At 54.9% G+C, this 26,286-nt stretch overlaps 1 protein-coding gene across 1 annotated transcript in view; it reads right to left on the bottom strand.

The window, feature by feature from the left end:
• AJAP1 (adherens junctions associated protein 1) overlaps window positions 1-11,134 on the bottom strand; it is a 102,940-nt gene extending 91,806 nt beyond the window's left edge. The window contains exon 1 of the mRNA XM_004768703.2: window positions 10,965-11,134. Coding sequence (XP_004768760.1) covers window positions 10,965-10,993 — 29 coding nt within the window. The 5' untranslated portion in view covers window positions 10,994-11,134. The remainder of the gene's footprint in view (window positions 1-10,964) is intronic.
• Between the last annotated feature and the right edge of the window lie 15,152 nt (window positions 11,135-26,286).

Here is a 26,286-nt window from a genome sequence, read left to right as displayed (position 1 = left end):
ACTTCCACCGAAAACTCTGGTTGCCAGAAGGACCTGTGACTCCAGCACAAGCTGGACACCGGGACCAGACCCTCAAAGTGCCGGCCTGACATCCCAGCCAACGGGTCCTCCTGGTTTCATGTCTTTTCCTTATTTGTTTGTTTGTTTTTCCCAAAAGGCCAGTGTGTAGCTCAACCACAGAAGTGAGGAGGAGATTTCAGATAAAACACAGGAGCCACGAGGGCAGTGGGAAGAGCACGAACGGGCCTGGGAGTCCACGAACCCTGGGTCCACACCTCAGCTGTCCACTACCGCCTGTGTGACCTTGGGGAAATCACGTAGCCTCTCTGACCTTCAGTTTCCTCCTTTGCATTCGTAAAATCAGAGCTACAGCAGCCACTCCATGGGCTCATCGTGACGGCCCAGAGGCTGGACAGGGAGGAGGCACGTGGCCGGATACCTAGCACAAAGTTCTGGGGTACGAGAGCTTCGAAAGGGTCGGGAACTACTGTGGCCCGTCCTGTGAGCTCAGGAGCTCACAGCCAACTGCAAGGCAGAGCTTCCCACTGCAGTAAACAGCTCCGTCCAACAAGCATTTAAAGAGTATACACGGGCATACATACACAAGCATGTGCACACACATGTCCATGCACACACGTGTGCAGACACAGCACCCTGCAGGTCTTTTGTCATAAGGACCAAAAGGAAATGAAGGCAGGAAAGCCACAAACCAACACTCCAGACCTTCACGAACTCAAGGCTCGTGTCTCCCGGATCTAGTAACCAGAAGCCAACTGTTCCTGCATCTGACTTAAAATCCTCAGAGCACGGTTTTGAAGCTACCCTATGTGCTGGGGTAGGAAAGTGGGCCTGTCCCCAAAAAGGCTGCTCTATTTTCAGAGCTGACCTGATTTATAGAAGGATCTGGACAGCTCTTCTTATCCAATAATTAGGTGCCAGGTCATTTATTACTGTCACTGGTGGTGGGTCTGGCAACATTAGCAACACCAAACGATCACATGCTGCTGTATCTCCCGTTCAAAAAAAAAAGTGGCAGAGCCACAACAGAGCAAATTCAGTAAAGCCATGTTTTTACCTCCTACCCCTTCCCACAGTGCCTGACTGTCATTAAATCCCAGTACACAGTGCCTTCAAGTTACACACACACACACACACACACACACAAACAATCGGACGCTAACCTTTTGGCAGAAAAGTAAAGAATACCCGTTTTTTAATTAAATTTTTATTTTAAGTTAATTGTAGATTCACAAGCCCCATAATGGGTAACGCAGAGCGGTCCTGCACCACTAACCTGGATCCCCCAGCAGTAACATCTTAGGAAACTGGGGTATGAAGATATAGCAGGACATCGGCATGATCCCCTCACCATGAAGATCCCCCGTGCTGCCCTGACGCACCCACACCGTCTCCCCTTGCAACGACCACTCTGTTCGTTTCTCTTGTTTTATCCTGAGGCGCATCAGGGAGCCGTCCTATACAGCACAAACTTCTAGACCGTCTTTTCTACTTAGCGTCGTTCTCCGGGTACTCATCCAGGTTTCTGGGCATCCCAACAGTCCTCTCACTGCTACCGCTGAGCACCGCTCCATGGAGTCAAGGAAGCACCTGCCCACTGTCGGGCATCTGGGTTCTTTCCAACTTGAGACAAGGACCCATAAAGCTGATACAACCCGGGTGTGTACAGATATTGGGTGAACATGTCTGCATGGTTCTGGCCTCAATGCCCAGGAGTGAGAAGCTCCCCTACATGGTCCCACTTCCCACGTGACCGGCAGCATGGGAGGGACCAGGTTCTCCACACCCGTGCCAGCACTTGGTACTGTCAGTTTTGTTTATTTTAGCCACTTACTGTTGTAGACGAGTGGTGCTATTTGTGGGTTTAACCTGCATTTCTCTAACGAGTAATGACACTGAACATCCTTCTATGTGCTTTCTGACTACCTGACTGTCCCCTCTGGGGATAAGTCCCTTCATGGCTTTCACCTGTTTCCAATTGGGTTATGTTTTGAGAAGTGTTGGTTTTTTGGATGCTGGCCCTCTGTCACAACGCAGTCTGCAAATATTCTTTCCCAGTCTGTAGTGTCTTTTTACCCTCTTGGATGAGTCTTTCACAGAGAAAATGATAAATTCTTGATGACGTCCAATCGATCAGATATCTTCCTTTTATGGATCCTGATTTGGTGGCAAGTTAAAGAGCTCTCTGCCTAGTCACACATCTTGAATACCTTCTACTTAGTTGTTTTTTTTTTTTCTCTCTTTTCTTAGAACCTTCTAGTTTTACATTTTAGATTTAATCATGGGACCAATTTTGAACTAATTTGGTATTTGGTATTAGGTGTGAGACTTAACATTGAGGTTCTTGTTTGTTTGCTGTTGGCTGAGAACGTCCCATCGTTTCAGTACAATTTCTTGAGAAGGTTATCCTCCCTCCACTGGATTAGCGCCTTTACCCAAAACGAGCCGGGCATATGTGTAGAAATCTGTGGATTCTCGGCTGTCTCGTTAATCTGTCTATCCCTCCATCAACGTGACACCGTCTCAATAGGACAGCTACGTAATATGTTGATCATCAGACCGATTGCTCTCGTTTTATTATTATTTTATAATTTTATCAAGACTATTTTTGTATTTCTAGTCCCTTTGCTTGCCTATATGCATTTTAGAATAACTTTACCTATGCAAACAAATATTTTACTGGGATGTTGATAAGAATTGTGTTAAACATCTACATCACTTTGAGAAGTGACTCCTTCCTTGGGTCTTCTCATCCATGAACATGGTATGACTTTCCATCACACAGAGTGGTACTCTTCCACCAGTACCACGTACCTCCAAGCATGTGAGTCAGCAGCATAACACGATTTGTTAGGCTTACACTGAAATATTTCATTTTGGGGGTGATTGTAAAAGGCACTGCACTTTTTATTTCAGTGTCTATGTGTTCATTACTAACAGATGGAGACAGAATTCATTTTTACACATTTATCTTGTCTCCTCCAACCTCCCTGAGCTCATTCATTAGTTCTAGAAGTTTTTTTTTTTTTTTTTTAACAGATTACATGAGATTTTCTATGTAGGCCAGCACATCATCTGCAAACAGGGACAGTTCTATTTCCTCCTTTCTGGATGTCTTTTATTGCATTTGTCACCCCAGCTAGGACCTCCAGCACACACTGAGTAAGAGTGGTCAAAGCAGACATCCTGGTTTGTTCCTGATCTCAGGGGGAACTGCTTTCAGTTCTCAGCATTAAGTGTGAACATAGTTGTAGGCTTTTGGATATGTCCTTTATCGAGCTGAAGAAGTACTCCTCTGTTCCAGTTTTTCTGGCGGTCCTTCTTGTGGACAGGTGCTGATCTTATCAAACACAAAGGATTCCACGATATCTCTTCTTTAGCCTTTCATTTGATAGATTGCTCTGATTGATTTTCAAATATTGAACCATCCCTGTGTCCATGGCCTAAACCCCACTCGGCCATGATATATGCTTCTTTTTATCTATTGCTGAATTTTGTGTGCTAATATTTTGTTAAGTTTTCTCATTTTCTGTTGGTCGGCAGCCAAGTTCGGATGCGGTGCCCTCCGTCCTTTCTCACTTAGACTCTCGCTCCAGTGAACACAGCAAGTTTCCTTCTACAGGAGGAGTTTTGTTTTAATGACTGTTCTCTTCACCTAGACTTGGAGCTCCTAATATAGGTGCTCTGATGTCCACAGGTCCCCAAAGTGCCCACCACACATGGGTGCACACCCATACTCACGTGCCCACACACCTATGTCTGGAACAAGGTTCCTAAATGTCTCCACGGGAATCAGACCTTGGCAATTCACATCTCTCCTACTCCCATGAGGCCCAGGGTGGCACAGACCCTTGGCATCACGTTGGTGGTCACTGCTGAGTGCAGGGAAGGGGACGGAGGCCCCGCACTCAGGTCACATCTGGTGCATGTGTGCTGGCTCTGGGACACCCTGAGGCAGAACCCTAGAACCGACCCTGTAGGAGGTCAGCTCTCCCTTCTGGAAGGTGACCTGGCTTCTTGTTCTTCCATGTGCTGGTCTTACCCCTCCACTGACTGTCACCCTGCCCTCTGACACCTGTGCGGTAAGTGAGCAGGCTCTGCCACTCCCTCCTCAAGTTCCCCGAAGTACTTCATGACAGCCCAGTCTGAGAATTACTCCAGCAGGTATGAAGAAACTTGGCCTTGGCCTGAACCAATGGCATGAGACCGCTGGCCTGAAGGAGGCGGCCGCAGCCCTGGCTCGATGTTCTGTCTCTGGCACTGGCATGACCAGGCACAGATCTGGCACTCAGCAAATGTCAAATGTCCACTGTTGAATGAGGAGGAGCGCTGGACTGCCTGGCCCTTCTGGGAGCTCACAGTAACAGCAACGGTGCCAAGCCTGACACTGGCTGGGAGGAGGGCAGCAGGCTTGAAAACGCTTACTTTTTTCACTTCTGTGTTTCTTCAGGAAAGTGTCCAATATGACAACCAGCAACCCCACGAGGCTTCTGGGCACCCCAAATGCGGCCCATATATTATTTCTATTGGCCACTGCTGGTCTTCACTCTGATAACAGCATTTTTATCCCCGCACATATTCCCTCTCCACTACTGCACGGCGGGGTCTCCCAGGGCAGAAACCCACTCATTTCTGGGTTTTTGCACAACATCCGCTCACAGTCGCCCATCCCCAGGTGTGCAAGAATTGAGCAGGGAGTCAAAGGTGTGTCTAAAAGATCAAATGAGTAAACTCAGAGATCAGAGCGTCCTCTCCACGCAACACAGACCTTTGAAGTGGACGCGTGTGGTTAACCAGAGGCCCCAACCTGTGCCCGGCACCCCGTGACTTATCTCCTTCATAACTGCAGGTCTGCGTCTTTTGAGCCCGGTCACCCCTTTTGCCCGCCCCACCCCCCATCGCAGCCACCGCCAGCCTGCTGCCTGTTTTGCATACTGGAAAGTCGATGGGGGAAGCAGATCTTAAAAGTTTTTATCACAAGAAAAAAAAAATTTCTGTAACTGTGTGAAGGGATGGATGCTAGCTAGGCATCACCGTGGCGATCAGCTCGCAACTGTTAGGTTGCACGCCTGAAACTGCCTTAACATTGTGTGTCCATTACAGCCCCACGTGTAGGAAACGCAGACGTGTTCCCCCTGAATACCATGCAAACTCTGGGCTCCCGTCTGGGGCAGGAGCAGAGGTGCCAGAGGTGGGGACGTGTTGCTGCCTGTCCTGCCCTCGGCGTCTACCCGCCTGCCCACCTGTGCACTCCCGTACTGACCAGAACCTTCTCTGGCAAATGAACTGTCTCTGTCTCAAGTTAACCTCTTCCTGGTCCCGGGTAGGTGTAGGAATTGTCCCAGTGCCCAAGAAAGCCAAAGGGAAGGGAGAACTCAGTCCGATAGTTGGCATTTGGCTTCAAGCCGCCCTCCCCCCACTCCTCCTTGTCCTCCCTTTCTGGTCGTTTCCCCTCAACCCCACACCTGTGCCACCCGCCTCCACATTCTCTTCCCATCTAGACCCATTCTTCCTCCCAAGCACTTAAAATTCAGCTGCTTGCACTCCTGCTGAACTGATTCTTTTTCCTAAACACATCTGCATTCCAGTCAGGACTAAATCTCACAGCAAAGGAAAGACTCTCTAATGGTGAAAACGTGAGCACCAGTAAGGGAGGTGGAAGAAGCGTTCTGTCTGTCTGTCTGGGCCAGGACAGGGCCTGAACACAAGGGGGGCCCCGGCAGGGAACTCCTTGCCCAAGTCTCAGTGTGGAGTTAAGGACGAGTGACCACAGGGCAAGACTGATGAAGCCAGGGCAGTGCGCCGGGCAGAAAGCACGTTTGCTCCTGCACACACACATCTCCCGAGCAGGGACTATACCACGCTCTCTTCTCCAGGGCTAAGGAGGAATGAGGCTCCGTCCCTGCCCTCTCAGGCCCACAGTCCAGAGACCAGCACTCCTATTCAGCGTCAGACAGGAAGCCTGAACACAGGTTTCCGGTGGACACCCCCTCGCCCCGGGTCTCCACCACCAGCCACCAGGTCCCGAGGTCACCTGCTCCAGAAGGCCCTGAGGTCATGCACAGGGAGGGCTGGCAGCAGCCTCAGGGCCCAGGCAACCACTCACGCGGGCTGGAAACACTGGGAGAGGGCGGAACGGCAGGAGGCCCCGCCATGCCAGCCCTTCTTGGCTGGCCACCCAAGGGAGAGTGCGACAAGTGGCAGGCGTCCCAGTGAGTGGACAGAATGAGCACAGGGAAGGGCAGGCTGGTAAGGCAGACGCACAGATGGGCGCAGCACGGCTGCCACCAATCTGCTCTTGGGGGGAGGGAAGCGAATGAAGAAATAAAGTGAGCACCGTTCTGCAGGGTGCTGGCAGGAGCTGGAAACGCACACGTGAGCCCCAGCCCCTCCCCCGCCACCACCAGGTCCCCTTGGTCCAGCAGCAAGACCCTGGCCTCCACCAACACGCGACCCCAGCACTCTGCCCCTGCTCGGGGCTCTCTTTCGGCCCCGTGGGACAGCCTCATAATGATGAAGACTCCCTCCCCCCCAGGAATGTTGGGTTTCTGGCTTCTCACTGTCCCTGGGGCCCTTGCACAGCTCAGCTGGCCACTTCTCTGCACCTGCCAGGCGTCCCAATTATTAACTCAGCCTCCCCAGATGTTGCTGGGGGAAGGGAGGCAGCTGCCCCCACCCCAGCAGCAGCAGGGCCTGAAGCCTGCACCCTCTTCCAGAAGGGGCATCAGGGAGCTGGCATTGAAAAAAAACCCACCGTTTCTCCCTGAGTGCTGGAGGGAGGGGGCAGGAGCAGCCAGGCCTCCTCAGGCAGCCAGATCTGCTCCAGTCCTGACATGGACAGAGAACTCAGAGAACTGGGGGTGCCCCCCACACTAAGGCCCCGATACGGGCACGCCACGGTCTCTGACTTTCTATTAACTGAGAGTTAATCTGAGTTACGTAACTACCACTCCCCACTCGGCGGCCTTATGACTCACCGACTCCTTTGAGTTCCTGGAAGGGGGTCTTAGAGAGTCAGTGGGCCCCGAGGCTTGTCGGCTGCAGCTCCAGCCCCGGCTCCTGCCTCCCCCTTGTGTCTGACTGGCATCGGGCAGGAGAAACCCTCTCGAGCCAGACTTCAAACATGAAAATCTAGATCAAGGATATATTTGGCTTTCCAAGCTAATCTTTACATCAATTTGGTCTCTACTGACTTGTAGCCCTTTGAAGAAAACTTGGCAACCACCCATATGGAAAGGCGATGACTCTTACGTAACCCCAGACAGGAGCCCCTGGGCTCTGGAAGGTGCGGCAGCCCCTGGTGGGTGGGGCCGGCTGTTTACCCACAGCGGTGGCCTGGGGAGCGGCTTCTAGCCACATGACGGGGCAGTGGAGTTTGCCGGGAGAAGCCCTGGGAAGTAAAGGCGTCAGGATGCAGGCCAGCCCACCTGTGCCAGAATATCTTGCCGGTGCCCGGGCCGGCAGGCTGGGGGACGACGAGGCCAGGCGGGGCGACCACCACGGCCACGGACACCTGAACCACCCCAGCGTAGAGGATGCAGGCCACAGCAGGGACACGGCTGCTCCCCCGCAGAACGCCGGAGCCAGACGCCTCGGGGCGGCCTGGAATTGTCTCCACTTGTGAGCTGGCTGGCCCTGCTCCCTGCTCACCGCCCTCTCGGACACACAGAAGAAAAGCAAGCAGGTGATGACAATAAATCAACAGAAGGGACGGGCGAGGAGGAGCCCGACAGCCCCTTCTCCACTTGGACTGTGGCTCCCCTGGGGGGGTGTGGCAGGAGGGGAGGGGGACATGCCCCAGTGCTGGGAAGATCTGAGCTCCCTCCCCGAATGGCCCTTCGTTCCAGCGTCACTGTCCCCGATGAGCATCCCCGCGGCTGACACGCGGTGGGTTCCAGCGGCAAACAATCTGGTAGCAGCAGCTGGAAATAGGCACGAGCCAGGTCTCCCCAGGAGGGCGATGTCTGTGGACAGAGCGTCTGACTCCGTCCGTCTCTGGAAACCCCTGCACAGCCCGGGCTGCTGGACTTCAGAGGCGGGGATGGTGGCAGCCCACCAGCTGGGTCCTGGTGGTGAGGCCCGAACAAGGGACCGCGCGCTTGGCCAGAGCTCGGGGGACTGCGAAACACCCCAGGGAGAAAGAAAGTCACGTGACTTTGTTACACACCCACCCCTGAATGGACACACACACCCCGGGGCCTCGGTGGGCAGGAGAATGGGCACAGCGGCCCTCAGGAGCCCGGGCTGGGAAGCGGCAGGGGCTGGCTGGCCGCGGCACGCCGGACGACTCCTAGCAAAGGCCTCGCACGCTCCCAGCCCTGACAAAGCCGCGCTGCTGTGGGCTGCAGGCTCCGAGGCCACTTGAGCGCAAGGCAGCCGGACTGAGCTGCGTGCTGAGTAAGCACCCCTGCGAGCCGGGCCGGCGCTCGTTCCCGTCTGAGCTCTAGAGCAGCTGGTCCAGAGACCGGGCTGCCTTCGAGAGATACCTTTATCCATGCTTGGGGCTTTGATACAACCCCCGCCAGAAAGGCATGAAAACAGCTCCGTGAGACGGAAATCTGTTTCTGCCTCGTGAGAAGAAAAGGCTCCATGCACAGGTCCCGTCACACGCAGCAGCAAAATACCCGGCCCGGACCTTGTCTCGGGGGCCCGAGCGGAGGGCTTGTCGCTCAGGCAATGCTCCCAGCTGCCTTCCACAGACCTGGGCCCTGCGTTCTTCCAACCAGGTTGGAAGCTCGGGAGCGGGAGGTGCAGGGCTCACCCTGGGAGCTACAGAGGGGCTTGTAAGCAAAGCTGACGGGCTTTCTCCAAGGAAGAAGTGCATTTCCAGGGCTGGGCAAGCAGTCCTGGCTCTGTTACCAGTACCCTTGCCTGGTGTGAGAGGGGAACAGCACAGACCCTCCCAGCAAGACACCTCTGCTGGCCAGGGGATGGCTTTCACAGACATGACAGAGCTCTCTCCTGTCAGCCTCCTAGACAGGTGACAGCTCGTCCTTAGAGGCACACTTACAGAAAATCTCTTGTGCTAACACTGAAGAGAAAGGAAAAAAAAAAAGCTAAAGGTCAAACTTCAAAATCACCAACAGAACTATTTCCTACAGCAAAATCCCAAGGAGCTCTCACTGGGGGATGCTTTAGAGAACTGTTCTCGTGAATTCTGAACCAACAAACGTTTCCTTCCGTGGTATTTACTCTTCTCTTCCCCTTACCAAAATGTACTAATCTTTCAATCTAGCAACTTAGTAATAAAAACAAAAGAAAGCCCCACAGAACTTGCCAGCAGTCAATCAGAAATCAGGCAGCCAGAAAGTAGCTCAGGAAGAAGCATCTGGGAGCCAAAGGTGCACCCAGAGCCAGGGCGGGGACCCTCGGATCTTTCCCGCGGCCCTCCGGGGCTGGCCAAGCCTTGAGAGGCAGAGGGCAGGACGCCGGGAGGGGTCACCAAGAGAGGCGGCCCTCGCTCCATTTTGTCTGCGTCCCAGAACAGGAGCCTAAACCTTATCTAGTCCAAGCACACAGTATCGATTCAGGCCACGCCAAGACCCAACAGATCCGCTCCACCATTAACCTTGTAAAGCCCACGCTGGCAAACAAGATCCAGCCACCAGGAGAAAGAACGCCACTTTCCAGAAAAAGGCTGATAATAACATTTGGCAATTTTCACGCGATGTTTTAAACAGTCTTTACCCCCGGGATGGGGGACTGTCTCATAAATCAAAGGCTGCTAGAGAACGTGGTGCTTCTGTCCGCTTCCGATTTCTCAAAATCAGGACGCGCACTTGAGTCTCCACGGCTCACTCCCCCCAGCTCCGATGGGGCGGCGGTGGGGGCGGCGCAGGCAGCCGCTCCAGCACCTCGCGGCCCTTTCGTCCCCAGCACGGGAGCGCAGTGCATCCCAGTGGACAAACTTGAGAACCGCACCGCTTTCTCCGCCTCCGCCTATGTCCTCCTTGGCTTTGGCTTGCAACCCGGGACCCAAAAACGCACCAGCTCCGCGAAGCCCCCCTCTCCCCTCTCCGCCCCACCGGCAGGCGGGCGACGGTCTACAGGCAGCCTGCCCGGCCAAGGGGACAGCTACGTACGACGGGGCTTTAAGCCGCCGGGCACGGATTGAAAGCCCGAGCCCCACAGCAAGCGGGCAAAGTTTGCCGGAAAGGGTCTTCCTGTGTACCCCTGCTGCGAGTTCCGGGCTCGATCCCCTGGTTCCAGCTGGCCCTGGAGTCTGGACTCAGACAAGCCCCGGGGCGCTCCCGTGGGTGTTTGCGTGTGTGGATGTAGGGGGTGCCCGCCCGAGCTCCCCCAGAGCCCCAGCGTCTCCCGCCCCAGCTGCCCGCCAGCTGTGCGCGCCGGTCGGGCCCAGAGGTCACCCGCAAACAGCTGGATGGGCAGCTGGGAGCCCGGGAGGCCCCTGCTCAGCCCTGGGGCCCCGAGGAAGGGGAAGGGAGGGCGGAGTGGCTGTTTGATTTTGGTTCCCTCCAACTCCGTCTTCCAAGCTCTCGCCGGGAGCCGGCAGCCGGGAGCCGGCAGCCGGGGGAGCTCTAGCTTTCTCTGGCAGCCCCGGCCCCCGCCCTGGGTCCACGGCCCGCCGGGCCCCGGGGAGGAGGCGCGCCGGGGCGGCAGGCCAGGACACTGCGCTGCTGGCGCCGGGAGCCGCGGACTCGCCGGGCCAGCCCCGCCGCACGGGGAGCTGAGGCGGGCGCCCCTGGCCGGACCCAGACGCGCGCAGCCCGGGAGAGCCGGCCGCTCCCTGCGGGGCCGCGGAGCTCCGAGCTCCGGACTGGCACCCCGACCGAGCTCCTGGGGCCCCTCCTGGCAGCTAGCGGGGAGCGGGGAGGGGTCCCTTTATTTGCAACGTTGAGGAGAGCGCCGCTCCAGCCCAGCCCGGCACCCAGGCACCCACGCACCCACGCACCCACACGCACCCCGGCGCTGGCCGTGTCGCTCACCTGAGTCCTAAAAGCTGTTGAATCCACATGGTCACGTTTCGGGGAGCGGAGCCTCAGACCTTGCTCGCCCCGGCCATCTGCGCGGCGCCCGCGCCCGCTCGCTTCCGTCCCGCGGCGCCGGTCTCCGGCTCTCGGTCCGCCGCCGCCCGCCGCCCGCCGGCCGCGGGGCGCAGAGCGAGTCAGAGCACGGCCGCGCGGAGCTCCATGCCGGCCGGCGCGCCGCCGCCGTTGGGGCGCATGGCTCAGGCGGGGCGGCCCGCGGGGGCGCACATCCTCCGGCCGGGGCGCGGGGCTCGCCGCCCCTCCGGGGGCGAGCCAGCGAAGGCGGCAGCGAGGCGGGGGCGCCCACGGCCGGCCCGGGAGGGGCGCGCTCCGGCGCTGCGGCCGCGCGGTGAGAGTCGGAGGAGACGCGGCTTCGCCCTCCGGGGCGGTGGGGAGGGAGGCCGGGCGGCGCCGCCGCGCACGGTGCGTGTCTCGTGGCGCGGCTCTCGCCTCCGGTCCGAGCCCCGCGCCGAGGGGGCGGCGCGGTCCGGGGGTGCGGGCGGCGGCGACGCGGAAGGACGCGGGTCGTCTCCGCGCGCCGCCAGGTCAGGGGGCTCTGCCGGGGGTGCGCCGCCGGCCGGCACCGCTCAAGTTGGCCGGGGGCTCCGTCTGAGCGCTCGCTCTGCAGACGGCCGCGGCGCCGGAGGCCGGCAGGAGGCGGGCGCGGGAGGCGCGCGGGGCGAGGGCGCCGTGGAGCGCGGGGCGTGGGGACGCGCGGCGGCGGCGCCGCGCCGAGGAGGCGCGCGGGGATCCCGGGGCCCCGCCGCCCGCGCCCACCGCGCCCGCCGCAGAGCCGCCCGCGCCGCTCGGCCGCCTCCCTCCGCGCGTCTGCCTCTCCGCGCGCTCGCCCCCGCCTCCCCGAGCGGGTCCCAACTCCGCCCGCCCGGCCCGGCTCACGTCACCCGCCTTCCCCGCCCCTCGAACTGGAGCCCGAGCCCCCTGCCCGGCGCCGGCTGCCGCTCTCTGCCCCACCTCACCGCGCGGGTCTGTGCCGGGCCCGGCGACACATCAGGCGGGGTCCCCGGCCCCGGCCTCGTCCCAGTCCCCACCTTGGGAAAGGCTCGGGAGAGGCCGCGGGCTCGGATTGGACCGCCGGGCGCCGCCGGATGGTGTTGCCACGGTAACCGGATGGCCTGCGAAGCAGTTTGAGGTTCCGACCCATTTACGGGTGCGCCCGGTGGACCTGGAGAGCTAATTTGGGGAGGGGGCGTTCCCGAGGGAGCACTGGCGGTGGGGGGCGCCTGGAGCGAGAGACTGCGCAGAAAGTTTCCTCCAGGCGGAGCTGCACCAGAGGCGCCGCCAGAGTCGGGGATGCTGGAGGGTCTGCGGCTAGGGGTCCCTCTCTTCCCGCCTCCTCGCCCCCCACCCCCGTCTTGGGCCCTGGCGGAACAAGCCCCTGCGTTCCAGGTCAGAGCTCAGCACTTTCTGCCCCAGCCCAGGCCGGACCTGAATGTCCAGGCTCCCGCAACCTCTGGGGCTGAGCTTCAGGCAGCAGCCGTTGCTCCGCCAGGCCCTCACCCCGGAGGTGTCGTGGAGAGTTCCGAGTCCTCGGCCTCCCAGACCCCGTCGCAGCGAGTAACCCGGCCCCATTCCCAACCCACGACTTCCCTTTGCCTTGCCGGTGAGGCTGGATTTGCTGGACAGTGGCTGGAGGAGGAAGGGCCCTGGCTGCTGGCCTCTCACTGAGAGAAGTGACCAAAGGCCAGACGTGCTCTGCGCCTCCGGGAAACCACCCGCAAAGCCCTGGGTATCCACTCGGTGCCCTCGAAAGCCCTGCAGCATCGCAGGCCTTCGGGGTCACCTGCCACAGCTCTTCTGTGGCAACCGTGGAAGCCGGTCCCGGGAGCGGAAGGAAGGTTAACTAATACCAGACCTGAGCCACGCAGTGGCCTCCCTCATCCAAGCTCCGGAATCCCCCCAGTCTTGTAAGGTCAGCACAGACACCCCACTTTACTGGTGGGGCTTCCCCGAGAAGGGGCAGCTGGTGGGGAGGCAGATCGGGCCTGTGTGCCTGGGACTTGGACTCCCAGGCAGGCCCTTCATCCCTGGGCTTCGGGTCTTGAAAGCAGGAGCCTGCTGGGCCCAGACAGCAGGTGTGGGGGACCGGCGTCCCCACGAAGATCCCAGAGGGCAGAGGCAGGAGGCAAAGACCTGTGGTGGCAAGAACCCAAGGTTTGCCATGAGCACACCAGCCAGTGCTGTTTACTCACTGAGGGGCCGGGGTGCCTGCTATACCTCTCTGACCTTCTTTCCTTCTCTGCAAAATGGGTTTCATTTTCCTGGGGAGTAAATGATGGGGCCTCACACAGAGCGTCACTATTAGGGTTCAAAGACGCACCAGGCTGAGCCGGCACTTTGGCTGCCTGGCACTTCCTGGGTGGTCTTCCCTGGGAGCCTTCTCCCTGAAGAGCTGGGGGAACAGACCCCACCAAGGGGGACGGGGGTGCTGGGCCCAGGATAGTCAGGGGAGAAGGGGGTGCCCACAGTGCTGCCACCTAGTGGGACACAGTGAGGGTGCTGCAGGAGGGAGGCCCTTTCAGGAGCCAGAATAACCCTCAAGTAGCGCCCCCCCCCCCAGAAGGTCTGGGGGCCGCAGAAGGTCCTGATCCCCTCTGTTCCAGGGACCCCTTCAGCAGCCGTGTGCAAAGTGTTGACCTTGTCTCAGAATGTTCATAAACACATTCGCTAAAATGCACTGAGAAGAGTTATTAGGAAGTCAATTATATTGCAATGCGTCACCAAACTATTAAAACAAATTTTTGAAACAGCAATGTACGTCCTTTAATATTATGTCAAGTAATGAGGGGGCGTATCCACAACATTGCACGATTTAGAAGGAGAGACACGCAGCAATGATATTTTGAGACATCCGAAATGTCGGTCACGTGATGGGAGATGCCGGCAGGTTCTGGGTTTGAGAGCAGGTCCCAGGGACCTCGTGCCCCTGCGGCCTGTTGCCTGCCCTTGTAATGAAAGGAAATCCTGGATTTCAGTTGGAATTTGCAAGAATAAACATATCATTTTTTCCCCACCCATGTCTAAAGACCCCTTGGGTTCTACCCAGGTAACCTGGGGGTCCCCGGACCGCAGTATGACCCCTGGCTAAAGAGGACAGTGTCCTGAAAACAGCAAGGGAGGAAGCTGGCAGGGGTAGCGGTGTTCACCAAGTGAGGGCAGGCTCTGCCTTCTGTGCGGACAGGGGCCTCCCTCCGACCCCCAGGCCCCGGCCCTTCAGTAAGGACTGGAGCATCCCTCTGGGCGCTGATAACTACGGCGCAGCTCCCTCCAGAGAAAGCACCCACCTGATATTCTGTTTGTTTTTGTATTTTTCTCTTGACGAAAACGTTGTGGTTTTTTACATGCTGTAAAATAATAAAGCCAGGACTTCTATGTCACCATTAATGTAACTGATTTTCTGTACTTGGAGACCATCTCACATCTCTGACCTTTTCATTTTCCTCCTCTCTAGGGACTTGGGAGGGTGGGCGGACGACATCCCACGCCCGACACACACTGTCTCTCTCTCTCTCTCTCTCACACACACACACACACAGGCCTCCAGGCTTCAGCAAGTGCCAAAGGGAAGTTCTCAGTGGACGCTGCTCCGGAAGGTTCTCCCCGCCCCCTCCCTGGGAGCAAACCCCGCCCTGAAACCTTAGAATCCTGGAGCAGCCAACTGGTCTTTGGGAGCCCCTGCCTCTGCCCTGCCCTGCCCTATTTTCCCAGCCAAGGCGCAGCGGACCCCCTGCAGGGGTCCTCTCTGAAGCTCTCTTAGGCCATTTACCTAATGGCCTTCACACAGTCGACTATTTTTAAAACCCATCCAAAGCCAAATTGAGCTGCCATTGTTCATTTTTCTCCCAAGGAGGCAAATGTGTCTTAAGCATGACATTTGATTAAGTGGCTAAGTTTGTGATTTTAAATGGAAGGAAAAATGCTGATTAAAATTATTATAAGTTTCTTTAAAGCATTCACACTACTACTTCTCTGCCCCCTGCCTTACTGGCTCCCCCACACAAGAAACCTTGCCTGTGGTGCGTGGAGGAGGGGAAGGAATTCCAGGTCACTTGGCCTTGGGGGGGGGAGGGAGACACCGGGCTGCAGAGTCCCTCCCTGCCCTCTGCGCGAGACGGGCCCACAGCTGCGAACTCCAGCCGGTGCGCGGTGCGCGAGAGCGAGGCCGCCGTGTCCGGGGCCGGGGAGAGAAGCCGAGACTCCCGCAGACAAAATGACTCACAGGACAGTCAGCCCAGCCCGGGGACAGCAAGAGAGCAATGCCAGGCCTCTCCGGTCCGTTCGGAGGGGCTTGTGTATCTGAAAGAGGAACAGTTGCTTCCTCCGCTCGCTCTGTGCAAGTGATGGACCCTGAAGACAGGTGGGAAAGGGACTGCCTGAGGATTTGAACGGGCCTGGGATGGAGGGAAAAACCCCACTTCAAGGCTTCTGGGGATTCACTGGGATGACAGGTCGGCTTCTTCTATTTAGATGGGCAAAGATGAGGAGAAACAGGAGAAAGACTAATTTGTAAAATGGAGTGACCATTTGCACACAGTCTCTTGGCCCTGTGGAGTCTGGAGATTGGGGGCCTGCGGGTGGAGAGAAGAAAGCTCAGGTAAGCTGAGGTGGGCAGAGGTTGGTCAGGGACTGGGGTGACCCCAGAAGGGGCGTAGTGCCCAGCGGAGTCCTCACATTTTCTTGTAACTATGGCTGAGACCAAAGTCTGCAGGTTTTGTCCCAGGCTGTGGCTCTGCTCCGAGGCAGTTGTGTTCCTGCTAAAGGTATGTCAGGGAGTGATGGAAGGGGTGGTCTCTGCTGTGGGGCAGGTGAGGGTTGGGAAGAGGCAGCCAGCGGGCCAGTGGAGCCAGAAGATCGGAGGAAAATCCAATCCTCTCTCATACTCCAGAAGACACTGGGCCTTGGGAGGGAGAGGCAAGCGTGCTGGACTTCACAACGTCCTAGGGATGGGGCTCACTTGGATATTAAGGGAAAGAGGTGAAGAGAGATCAGGCACGTGGGAGATCAGACCCTTGGTTGTTCTGGGGCACGAGTCCCTCGCTGGCACCCAAATTTCTGACCCCTGGTCGTAAGAGGATGAGTTCATCCTGCTGAATAAACCCTGAGCACATACAGAAAGGACCCGTGAGTGAGGCTCCTCAGAAACAAACATGCCTCAGTGGAGAAACTCCTGACATGGGGACGACTGCCCTCGGAAGGCGGTCTGACCTGGGAGCGGTGGCTGCCGCTGGCTGGCCTTGGGCAGAAAAGGCAAAGCTGGATGCCAATGTAGCTCCATTATTGATGTCCCTTTTCAAGTGATTCATAAGCCACATCGGTCAGCACAGACTAGATTATGTTGTAGCAACAGACAACCCCCAGAGCTCCATGGCTGAACCCAAAAAAGGTCAACTCCTTGCTCATGACCACCAATAGTTTGCCATCAGCTTTGCTGCACACATTGTCTTCATTCTGGGACCCAGCCTGAAGGAGCTGCTCTTACCGGAACATCCAGCTCAGGTAAGCTGCTCTTACCTGAACAGTACCATAACCGAGGGTACAGCATCATGGTGGAAGCTCATGCTGGCCCTTAAAGCTTTTACTGGGAAAGAACACATGGCACTTCTATGCACATTTCATGGGCCAAAGCAAGTAAGATGGCCAAGCTGACAATGGAGGCTGAGCCTCCATAAAGCTCACACAGGGAGGGACCAGTGATACGTTGCACACTCCCACAGTCCCCTACAGATACCACCAGATGTCTGTCATTCAGGAGGATCGCTTGTATTTCAATTTCACTGAGACCCTAAACTCGACAATGCCAGAATCTGTTCAAAGGAAGGAGCATGTTTTCTGGTAGACACACTGAGTTTGCACACCTTTTCTACCTCCAAACTCTAGAGAGATTCTTGACTTGGGAGGCTGGGGGGACTCTGGACCTGATTGCATCATCCATTGAGGAGTCAGGCACCTACCTAATGCTGGAAGCACAGAGGCAGACACTTGCCAACTATAGTTGGGTGGGTGGGTGGGGTGATCTGCTTATCCCTAACTATAGCCATGGTCAGATAATGTATCTTTGGAGGCTATGCTTCTGTCTAGGGGGGAGAGCTGTGATTAGTCAAGAAAAGTCATTGTCATCATAGTAGTCACCATCATCATCATCACCCCAATGATCACCATCTTCATCACCATTTCCATCATCATCATCTCCATCGTCTCCATCACCACCATCTCCATCATCATCATCCCCATCGTCTCCGTCATCACCATCACCATCATCACCATCATCACCATCACCATCATCACCATCTCCATCATCACCATCATCACCATCTCCATCATCATCATCATCACCATCATCATCACCATCATCACCATCACCATCATCACCATCATCACCATCATCACCATCATCACCATCACCATCATCACCATCTCCATCATCATCATCATCATCATCATCATCATCATCACCATCTCCATCATCATCATCATCATCACCATCTCCATCATCATCATCATCACCGTCTCCATCATCGTTGTCACCATCATCCCCATCGTCATCACCACCATCCCCATCTCCATCGTCACCGTCGTCATCACCATAATCATCAACTTTAAGAGTTTTATTGTGATTGGGATCTACTGAAAGACCCCTTCTTAGCACACCAAAGGCATCTGACCCTTCTAAGGCCCCCTTTTCTGGCCAGGGATCCTCAGATCCCATTTCCCCCAAGCAGCAGTTCAGGTGACGTCAGGGCTGCTCACAGCCAATCCAGAGAGTAATCAAGCAGAAAAGCCACTTCCTCTAACGATGCCTTGTCCAAGCTGTTATTCTCAGGCTTGAAGAGGCTTCCGGAACATGCCAAGGAGGAAAGAAGACATGTCACTTATTGAGTGCCCTGATGCAGAGCAAATACTCAGCTGGCTTGCTCCCCTGTGGCCTGAAATTCACCCCAGTCTATAAGCATCAGCCACCATGATGAATTTTACATTTCTAATCTCATTTAACCACCACAACAATGAAGAGAGGTTGATAATATCACCCTAGGTGAGCCAAACATTTAAAATATTAAGCACTGTGCAGCTCAAACACTGGAATGGAGGAGGCTGGATTATGGCCATGGAGCCAAGCAGGGGTTCTGAGTGAGGGGCTGAAGCAGTGTGGGGTGGGGCAGGGCATGTTCAGGAGCTGTTTCCAACCGACACGGAGACATCTCAGCATTGTAGTATTGTACTATTCGGGCAGACTTCCTGAATCTCGGGCCTGATCACATAGGTATGTACACAGAAGTAGTTCAAAGATGATCGTCCAAGATCACCCAGCAGGGAAGGCATGGCTCTGTGATCCAGCCCCAGTGCGTCCAAGCCAAGGGTCTATTTAATGCATCACATGGGCAGTACTTTAGGCAAAACCCATCTCCTCCATTCTATTCCCCACTTTCTGAATATGTCCCAAAGCAGAACCTGGTAGGTAACATGGGTTCAAGGCAGCAATATCCAAAGAGTACCAGTCATGGCTCTGGGCCGTGACCCTCTTAAAAACAGTCTCCAATTCTCGCCTTTGAAACTGTGCTTGTGTGAAACGTGCACTTTTGTTTAGTGTTTTTGGGGAGTGTGGCTGCCATTACCCACAGCTGACCTTCCGATACCCATTCTCCCCTTCATCCTTACTGACAGAACTTACCGTGGTGCTTGGGGGTGGGCGGGCAGTGACAAATATGCCAGGCCAGAGTGCATCTGCCCCAGCTTCGCTCATGCCTGGGGTGGCCGGTGACAAAGTCCTGGCCAGCAACGTGCAGGCAGACACCGCTTGATAAGACTTCCTGCAAAGTTCTCTGGGAGAGGGCTGACTCTCTCACACACAACTTTTGCCTTCCTTTCTCCTGCCTGGAATGTCCATGGGATGCAGGAGACGCAGCAGCCATGCTTTCAACATGAGGTGGCAGATATGTGGGTGGAAGCTACAAGCAGAGAACACCAGAGTGAAGGGACAGAAGCAGTCTGGGCCTCCGTGGCTTCGTGGACGTCCATGGGAACCTACCTATAGACTTCTCTAGTAGGCAAGAAAGGTCAGTCAGTCTTAGTTTAAGCTAGAATTTATTCCTGTTTTCTGTAACCCTTGGACCCATGTAGTGGAGTAGGTCAATGCTTCCCTGCAAGGCTGGGGAACCCTCAGCACAGGCTGAGCTTCTTCTCGATGGTCTGGGGAGGGATTTTACTACCCCACTAAATGTCCCAGTCAAAGGGGGACAGAAAGCTGGAATCAGCCGGCTAAACAGAAACATTCCACGTGGGTTTCACGTCACCCACTGGGCATGCCTAACTCACCAATGCTTAACGGGTATTTCCGGCTGAGTTCTGACCTGGGGTGGGGGTAGATTCCTCGGCTTTTTGTTCCAGGCTTCCGAAGGCTTCACTCAGAGAGCAGGCAAATGCCGAGTCTCCTGGGAGACAGTGACTCCTGGCTCCGGGCTTGATGTCTGGGGCTCCCGAGCTCTCCTTTGTTGCAAGAGCCAGCCAAAGGCTCTGGAGAAGGCAGCACAGACCTACCGTGTCTGGAGCAGGTGTTTAAAAGCTGAATCAGGCCCACGGCTTCCCAAATGAGCTTGAGGAGTTTCATCGCTCCCGGCTATATAAAGCGAAGGCAGCAATCCAGGATCTCTTTTCGGGGAGCAACTGTACTAGAATTCCTCCCCCCACCACCCCCCGCAGCCCCTCCCACTCACCCACCGCTGAGATCTGCAAAATCGGCACGGACACTTGTATCCACCGAGAGGAAGCCTATGGTAGTCAGAAGAGAGCCCTGTCTGTTGAAGAAACGAGGAGCTCAGGCCCTGCCTCCCCGACCTGCCCGCTGCGCGAGGTCACACCAGTCACACCACTTCCCAGACTGGTCCTCACGTCCTGAACGTGGGGTGTAAAGGAAGGTTAAATCAGATGAGTTCTGGAACGCTCTTCTGGGTTGGACACTGGCCGTATTAGGAAGCAGCCCATGGTCAGCGTCAACGACTTATTAACCTTTTCTTGATACAACAAGCTTTTACTGGGCAAGGCCCCAGCTAGCAGTTGTTTGTTAAGTTAAACACACCTGATCTCCGCCTTCGTGGGACTTGTAGCTCAGGGTAGGACCCTAACGATTAACAGGTGCACAAGACACAAACGTGTGACTGCCCGCGACAATCTTCTGAAGGCCGTCAGCTGGCCCCCATCCCGTGCTCAGCCCCACGCCCCTTCTAAGCTCTGCCTGCTCTCAGAGGCTACGGCCTCGCGCGATGCCCCTCTACCTCCTTCCTGCAGGAGGGTAGGATGCTGTGACTTGCTGCGGAGGGACGGTGTCCGGGTCTCAGGAGAGAGTCAGCAGAATGACACTGCCGGAAAGCAGGTGCTACGCCCTCGCGTGTCCATGAGTTTGACACCTTCCTCAACAGGAATCAAGCGCCCACCTACTGCAGACAACACTCTGCTACGAGCTGCGGGGGGTGTCAAGGCACCCGTGCCCCGAGAGCTCTGGAGGAAGAGGAGACACACGCACATTTGGGGCAGCTTCCCTTTAGGCAGAGTGCCCAGAAGCTTAGGGTCAGCCGTTCTTAAATCCGTCCGCTCAGTTAGCCAGAATGTGTTCTGTGACTGCTGAATCAGGCAAGTGAGGTCTGCCCAGGAGGCTCTCTAGAGCATTCCAGTGAGTTCCAGAAAACATAGACTAGACAAACATCCCTTTGGAACCTGGACTTGGGAGTAGAGGCTGGTGAGATTGGACATTCTCCAGGCCCAGATTCTCTGGGCCAAATCTCAAACCCCACACATCCGGGGGAATAGTTGTGAAACCCTCTGATTGGGGTGTCTACTATTAAAGGTTGCTTCAGGGGTGCCTGGGTGGCTCACTGGGTTAAAGCCTCTGCCTTCGGCTCAGATCATGATCCCAGGGTCCTGGGATCGAGCCCCGCATCAGGCTCTCTGCTCAGCGGGGAACCTGCTTCCCCCTCTCTCTCTGCCTGCCTCTCTGCCTGCTTGTGATCTCTGTCTGTCAAATAAATAAATAAAATCTACAGGTTGCTTGAAAATGGGGAGGGGGCAGTTAGCCTCCCCAGTATTTAGGGAGGCAAGCGTCAATCTGGGGGACGTGGGTGTGGCAGAGGGAGGCTCTCAGCAAGCAGGGTAACCCTATGTCCCGCTCTGCCAGGGCCTGTTGTCCTGGAGTCATTGTCCGTGCCCCATCTCCCCTTCAAAGTGTCCCAGTTTGGACTGTGTATTCTGTGCTGACCCGATCAAACAAGCGCTCCTACATAAGCAGCTTTCAGGCATTGGGAGAGCCCACCTGGGGGATGTAAATCACCAGAAGGTCTGAGGAATGAGGAGTGAAGACCCACACAGAGACTTCCACATGCATATTCACGGCAACATGATTCACAGTAGCCAAAAGGTGGACATGACCTCAATGTCCATCGGCGACAAGTGTGTAAACAAAGGTGGCGGTCCACGGCGTGGGACAGTCCTCAGCCATCAAAAGGAATAAAGCTCCGACTCGTGCCTCAACGTGTGGATGAACTTTGCAAACATAAAGCTAGAGAAAGAACATTATGCTAGAAAAAAAAAATACCACTTTTTGATGCAAACTGTCCAGAGTAGGGAAATCTGTAGAGACCAAGAGCAATCCTGGTGGCTTAGGGCTGTGGGGCTGGTGCCGGGGAAGGCAGGAGAGCGACAACCAAAGGGAACGATCTTTTTTGGAGGTGATGAAAATGTCCTAAAATTCACTGTGGTGATGGCTGCCTGTGTCTGTGGATATTCCCCAAACCGCTGAATTGTACACAGTAAATGGCTGAATTGGTGCTGGGAATTTTATCTCAATAAAGCTGTTACGTGTTAACTCTCCTGGAATTAAAATTGAAAACTTAATTTAAAAAATCATGCCTGGGTGAAAGAGCCATCCAAGGTAAGACAGACCAACAGATTTTAATTTAATACAGGGCAAAAGCTGTGGATGTGGAATTTCTCATTGCAACAAATGTTTAATTTGTTAATTGTCAAATTTTGGTGTAGTACCAAACGAGAAGCCCACAATTGTCCAAAAAGACTGTTTCCTGACTATGTGTATGCCTGAGGTCAGGCTTTCTTCATATACTTTAACCAAAGCCACCATCAGGCTGAATAAGGACACAGATATGAGAATCCAGATGTCTTATGCGATTTATCTTCCACTGGGAAATAGTATTCTCAACACAAAATGTTCTCTACATCATCAACTGCTTCTTTTTTTTTTCTTTTCTTTTCTTTCTTTCTTTTTTTTTTTTTTTTTTTTTTAGGAAGAAAGAGATGGAGACCCAGTGGCAGGCTCCCTGCTGTGGCTCTAAAATGGGCGTGGTCTGATCAGTGACCTAATGCAGCTGTTCATTCTTTGATGCATTCATTCATCCCTTCAGAAAAATCACTGAATGCCCTCCCTCTGCCAGACTGGTGGGGAAGATGATGATAAATGTATCAACTCTAGCTCCTAGTATAAACTAGCAACTATGTGTCAAGTGCTCTGTGAACTAGAGCTGTTTATTCTCATAGCAGTGCTGTAATGTGAGAGTATTATCAACCCCGGGAGGCAGCCCAGGGTGAGCCCTGGGTACGAGGCATAGCCTTCTGCCTTTTCAATATGGGGGAACACTAGCCCCTTCCCAGGCTTCCAGATGGGACTCCGCTGCAGAAATGTAGTTCTGGGAACAGAGTTAGAACACCCGCTTGACCGCCCAACTCACCCACGTCCTGATGGATTTGTTTTGCTCCTGCTGGCTTGCTGGCCAGCCTATGGGGGGTAAGGTAGTCCAGTGGTTAAGAGCCAGCTGCCAAACCCAGATCATGGCCCAGCCACTTAGCAGCAGCGAGGCCTCAGGCCAGTGACAACGCCCCATGTCCCCACCTGCAAAATCAGAATGATGGTTGTATTTGCCTCCTGATTGTTAGGAGGTACTAGGGACTGAATGTCCACCCACCCCCCCCCCCAAAACTCATATGTTGGAGCCATAACCCCCCTAGTGTGATGGTATTTAGAGGTGGTGCCTTTGAGAGATGATCGGTATTAAATGAGGTTATGAGAGAGCGATCCTACAAGGATGGAAGAAACCCCAGAGCTCATGCTCTCTGGAGAGCGAGGACCCGGCATGAAGCCAGGAAGAGAGATCTTGCCAGGAGCAGAGGGCTGGACTCCCAGCTCCAGGTCTGTGAGAGCTACCGTTCTGTTTCCAAGCCTCTGTGGGTGGAGTTTGCTGCAGCAGTCTGAGCCGACCGGGACAGGACCACAGGGAGTCCACCCAGCCCTCCCCAGGTGCTACCTGCTCTACTGGCCACGTCCCTCAGATTCAGAATCCAGTGGGATGGGGCACCTACTCTGAAATGCTCAGAGCGAAGGGCCATCCTGCCTGCCCTTTTCCAGGGCTTCCCTATGGTGGGCTTGCCTACGTGTGTTTCCTGGCTGGAGATCATAGCCCACTTCACAGCGGAATGGCCCACTGATGTAAGCATCTCAGGACATCTTTCACCACCCAGCCTGTCCCGCAGGCAGCCCTCTGTGCTCCCAGTGAGCCGTGGAGGCAGACAGCAGGGAGGGGAGAGGGTGCGGCCAACAGCATCCTGTGTGATTGGCCGGACTCTTCCTCTGGGGTTGTGGGTCACTTCTCCCCTTTGTCCCATTCCAGGCACAGGTGGTTCTCAGCCTTTACGCACACACCACTGTTGGAGGCTCTAACTGCCCTGCCCAAGGGGAGAGATTTCCCTGGATTTGGGGCAGAGTTGAAACCACCATGTCCCAAGGCCAGCAGCACAGGTAGACATGTGACCCTGAGCTGCTATGGAATTTGTCCTGGATTCTAACACACTGAAGTCCCCAGTGGTCCCAGGGGCTCCTGCATGGCATTAATGCATTTATGCTGGAACTTCAAAAGACCCAGGGCAAGGAAGAGAAAACTCAAGGTGAGAGCATTAATTTTCCAAAGCCCTATTTCTGCATGAGACACTTTCCTCGGTCTGATAGTATTCCGGCTTTTAGGAAGGGCATGGCACAGGGCTCGAGCATGAAGTCAGAGAGCACTAATTAGCCCTCCCTAACTTCAAAAATAAAATCACCGAGCACTATGATGATCATGATTATTGTTCCCGTCACTCCCACCACTCCAATCACTGGTGCTCCAGCGCTTTCATCCCAGAATTTCAAAGCAGAATGCTTTTTAAGGAGATGGCTATTCATTTGTACAATGAGAAGCATCTTTTGAAAATGGAGCTTTCAGACTCTTGATGGGGGGAAAAAAAAAAAAAAAAAAAAACTCTGATTTCTATCCAGCATGATTAATAGGATGACAGAGTCCCTGAGAAGGGATGTGTCTGGTAAGTGTGGTCCGGGCATCGATGTCAGTGGCCAAAGGTCCCCACATGCTGCAAGATGGGGACCTTGGATGTCTAAGCTTCTGAAATTCTCTGCAGCCAACTCTGTCCCTTCAGGCCCGTCCCCTTCCCAGGAGCCACAGCGTCCACTGAAGGTCAAGGACAAACCAGATCCATGTTGCAGTGGAGAGGCACGGCTGAGCTGCAGCTCTGGCCTGACTGCTTGGGTTCCACCACCAGCTTTGCACAGGAAATGTCAGTTGGGCATCCTTGGGCAAATTGCTTAACCTTTCTGTGCCTCTGTAAATTGAGATGAATGCCAGTTTCTACCTCTTGGGAGTTCAAAGTAGCATATGAAGTTACCATAGGCCCAGCCCTTGGGATGGTGTTTGACACAAAGTAGGTACCCTCTAAGTTATGAGGACATGGGTGATGGTCATGGCGAGGCTATTTCCTGGCTAAAAATCCAACAGTGGCTCCCTACTGCTTGGATACAATGCAGACCCTCAACATGGCACATGAGGCTCCTTAGGGTCTGGGCCTTCTTTCCCTCCTGGGTACTCACCCCACCTCCCACCCAGCTCAGCCCCACACCATCCCCCTTGTCCTTAGGCCTCTGTATTGGCCAGTGGTCCCCAGTGGAGGCTTCCCCCTACTTATGCTCATGTTCTTTGGCCAGCTTGCCCTGGTCCTGTAGGACTCGGTTCATTGTCACCTCCTCTGGAACATTGCCTCAACTCATCCCTGTGGGATGAGATGTGCCACCTGTGTGCTCATGTGTCCTCTTCCTAGCCACAACCCATGGCTGGGTCTTTTCCTCCTTGTCCCTCTCTTACATATTCTCCCTCAAGCCCATCATCATCATCACCATCATCACCATCATCACCATCACCTCCACCACTATCATCATCATCATCATCATCACCATCATTCTCACTATCATCATCACCATCATCACCACCACCATCACCATCATTACCATCACCATCACCACCACCGCCACCATCACCATCATTATCAACGTCACCACCATCACCTCTACCACTATCATCATCATGATTATCATCACAACCACCACCACGATCATCGTCATCACCACCAGCACTATCATCATCATCATCATCATCACCATCATCATCATCACCTTCACCACTATCATCATCACCATCATCATCACCATCATTCTCAGCATCATTACCATCACCATCACCACCACCACCACCATCATCATCACCAACGTCACAACCATCACCTCTACCACTATCATCATCATGATTATCATCACAACCACCACCACCATCATTATCATCACCACCAGCACCATCATCATCATCATCATCATCATCACCATCATCTGCTGTTCCTCCCACTGGTCCATCCTTTCCACCAGGGCAGAACTTGAACTGACAGTCTTAATAGCAGGTCCTTACAAATGCCCTTCCCGACTCTACTAGGAACATATAAGCCTCAACATAGAGTTTGCGGTTTATGAACGAAGGTGTTGTCCACCCTTCTTGTGATGCTCTCCCTCTTTCACTGGGTGTCTCGGGGGTCATGGAAAGATGGCATGGAAGTGCCACTCGTAGTCTGGCTTGCTGAGGATGCTGAGTTGGCGGTAAACTGGATGCCTGGACGGATGAGTGGAGTGGTGAATGTGTGGGCAAGTGTTCAGTTGGGAGCATGGGTCATTCCTGCAAAAGCTGGGGGAGGGCTGCTTCCTTCCTTTTCTGTCCTGCAAGAAAGGCCCCGTGGGTCAGCTAGCAGACTCACTCTCCTCATGTCATCATAAAACCCTCTGACAAATTATTACGTTTCTAGGGAAGTCATTTCTAGGGAGGTTCCCAATGAGCAGACATCTCCCTCCATTGTTAAATATCATAAATGGTGAATGCATTCTGGATGCACGTGACACCCAGAG

Source organism: Mustela putorius, unplaced genomic scaffold, assembly GCF_011764305.1.
Source record: "Mustela putorius furo isolate JIRA1106 unplaced genomic scaffold, ASM1176430v1.1 tig00003853_pilon_pilon_pilon, whole genome shotgun sequence".
Classification (NCBI taxonomy): Eukaryota; Metazoa; Chordata; class Mammalia; order Carnivora; family Mustelidae; genus Mustela; species Mustela putorius.
Note: the sequence above shows the minus strand (reverse complement) of the source record. Positions and strands in the feature narration are given on the sequence as shown.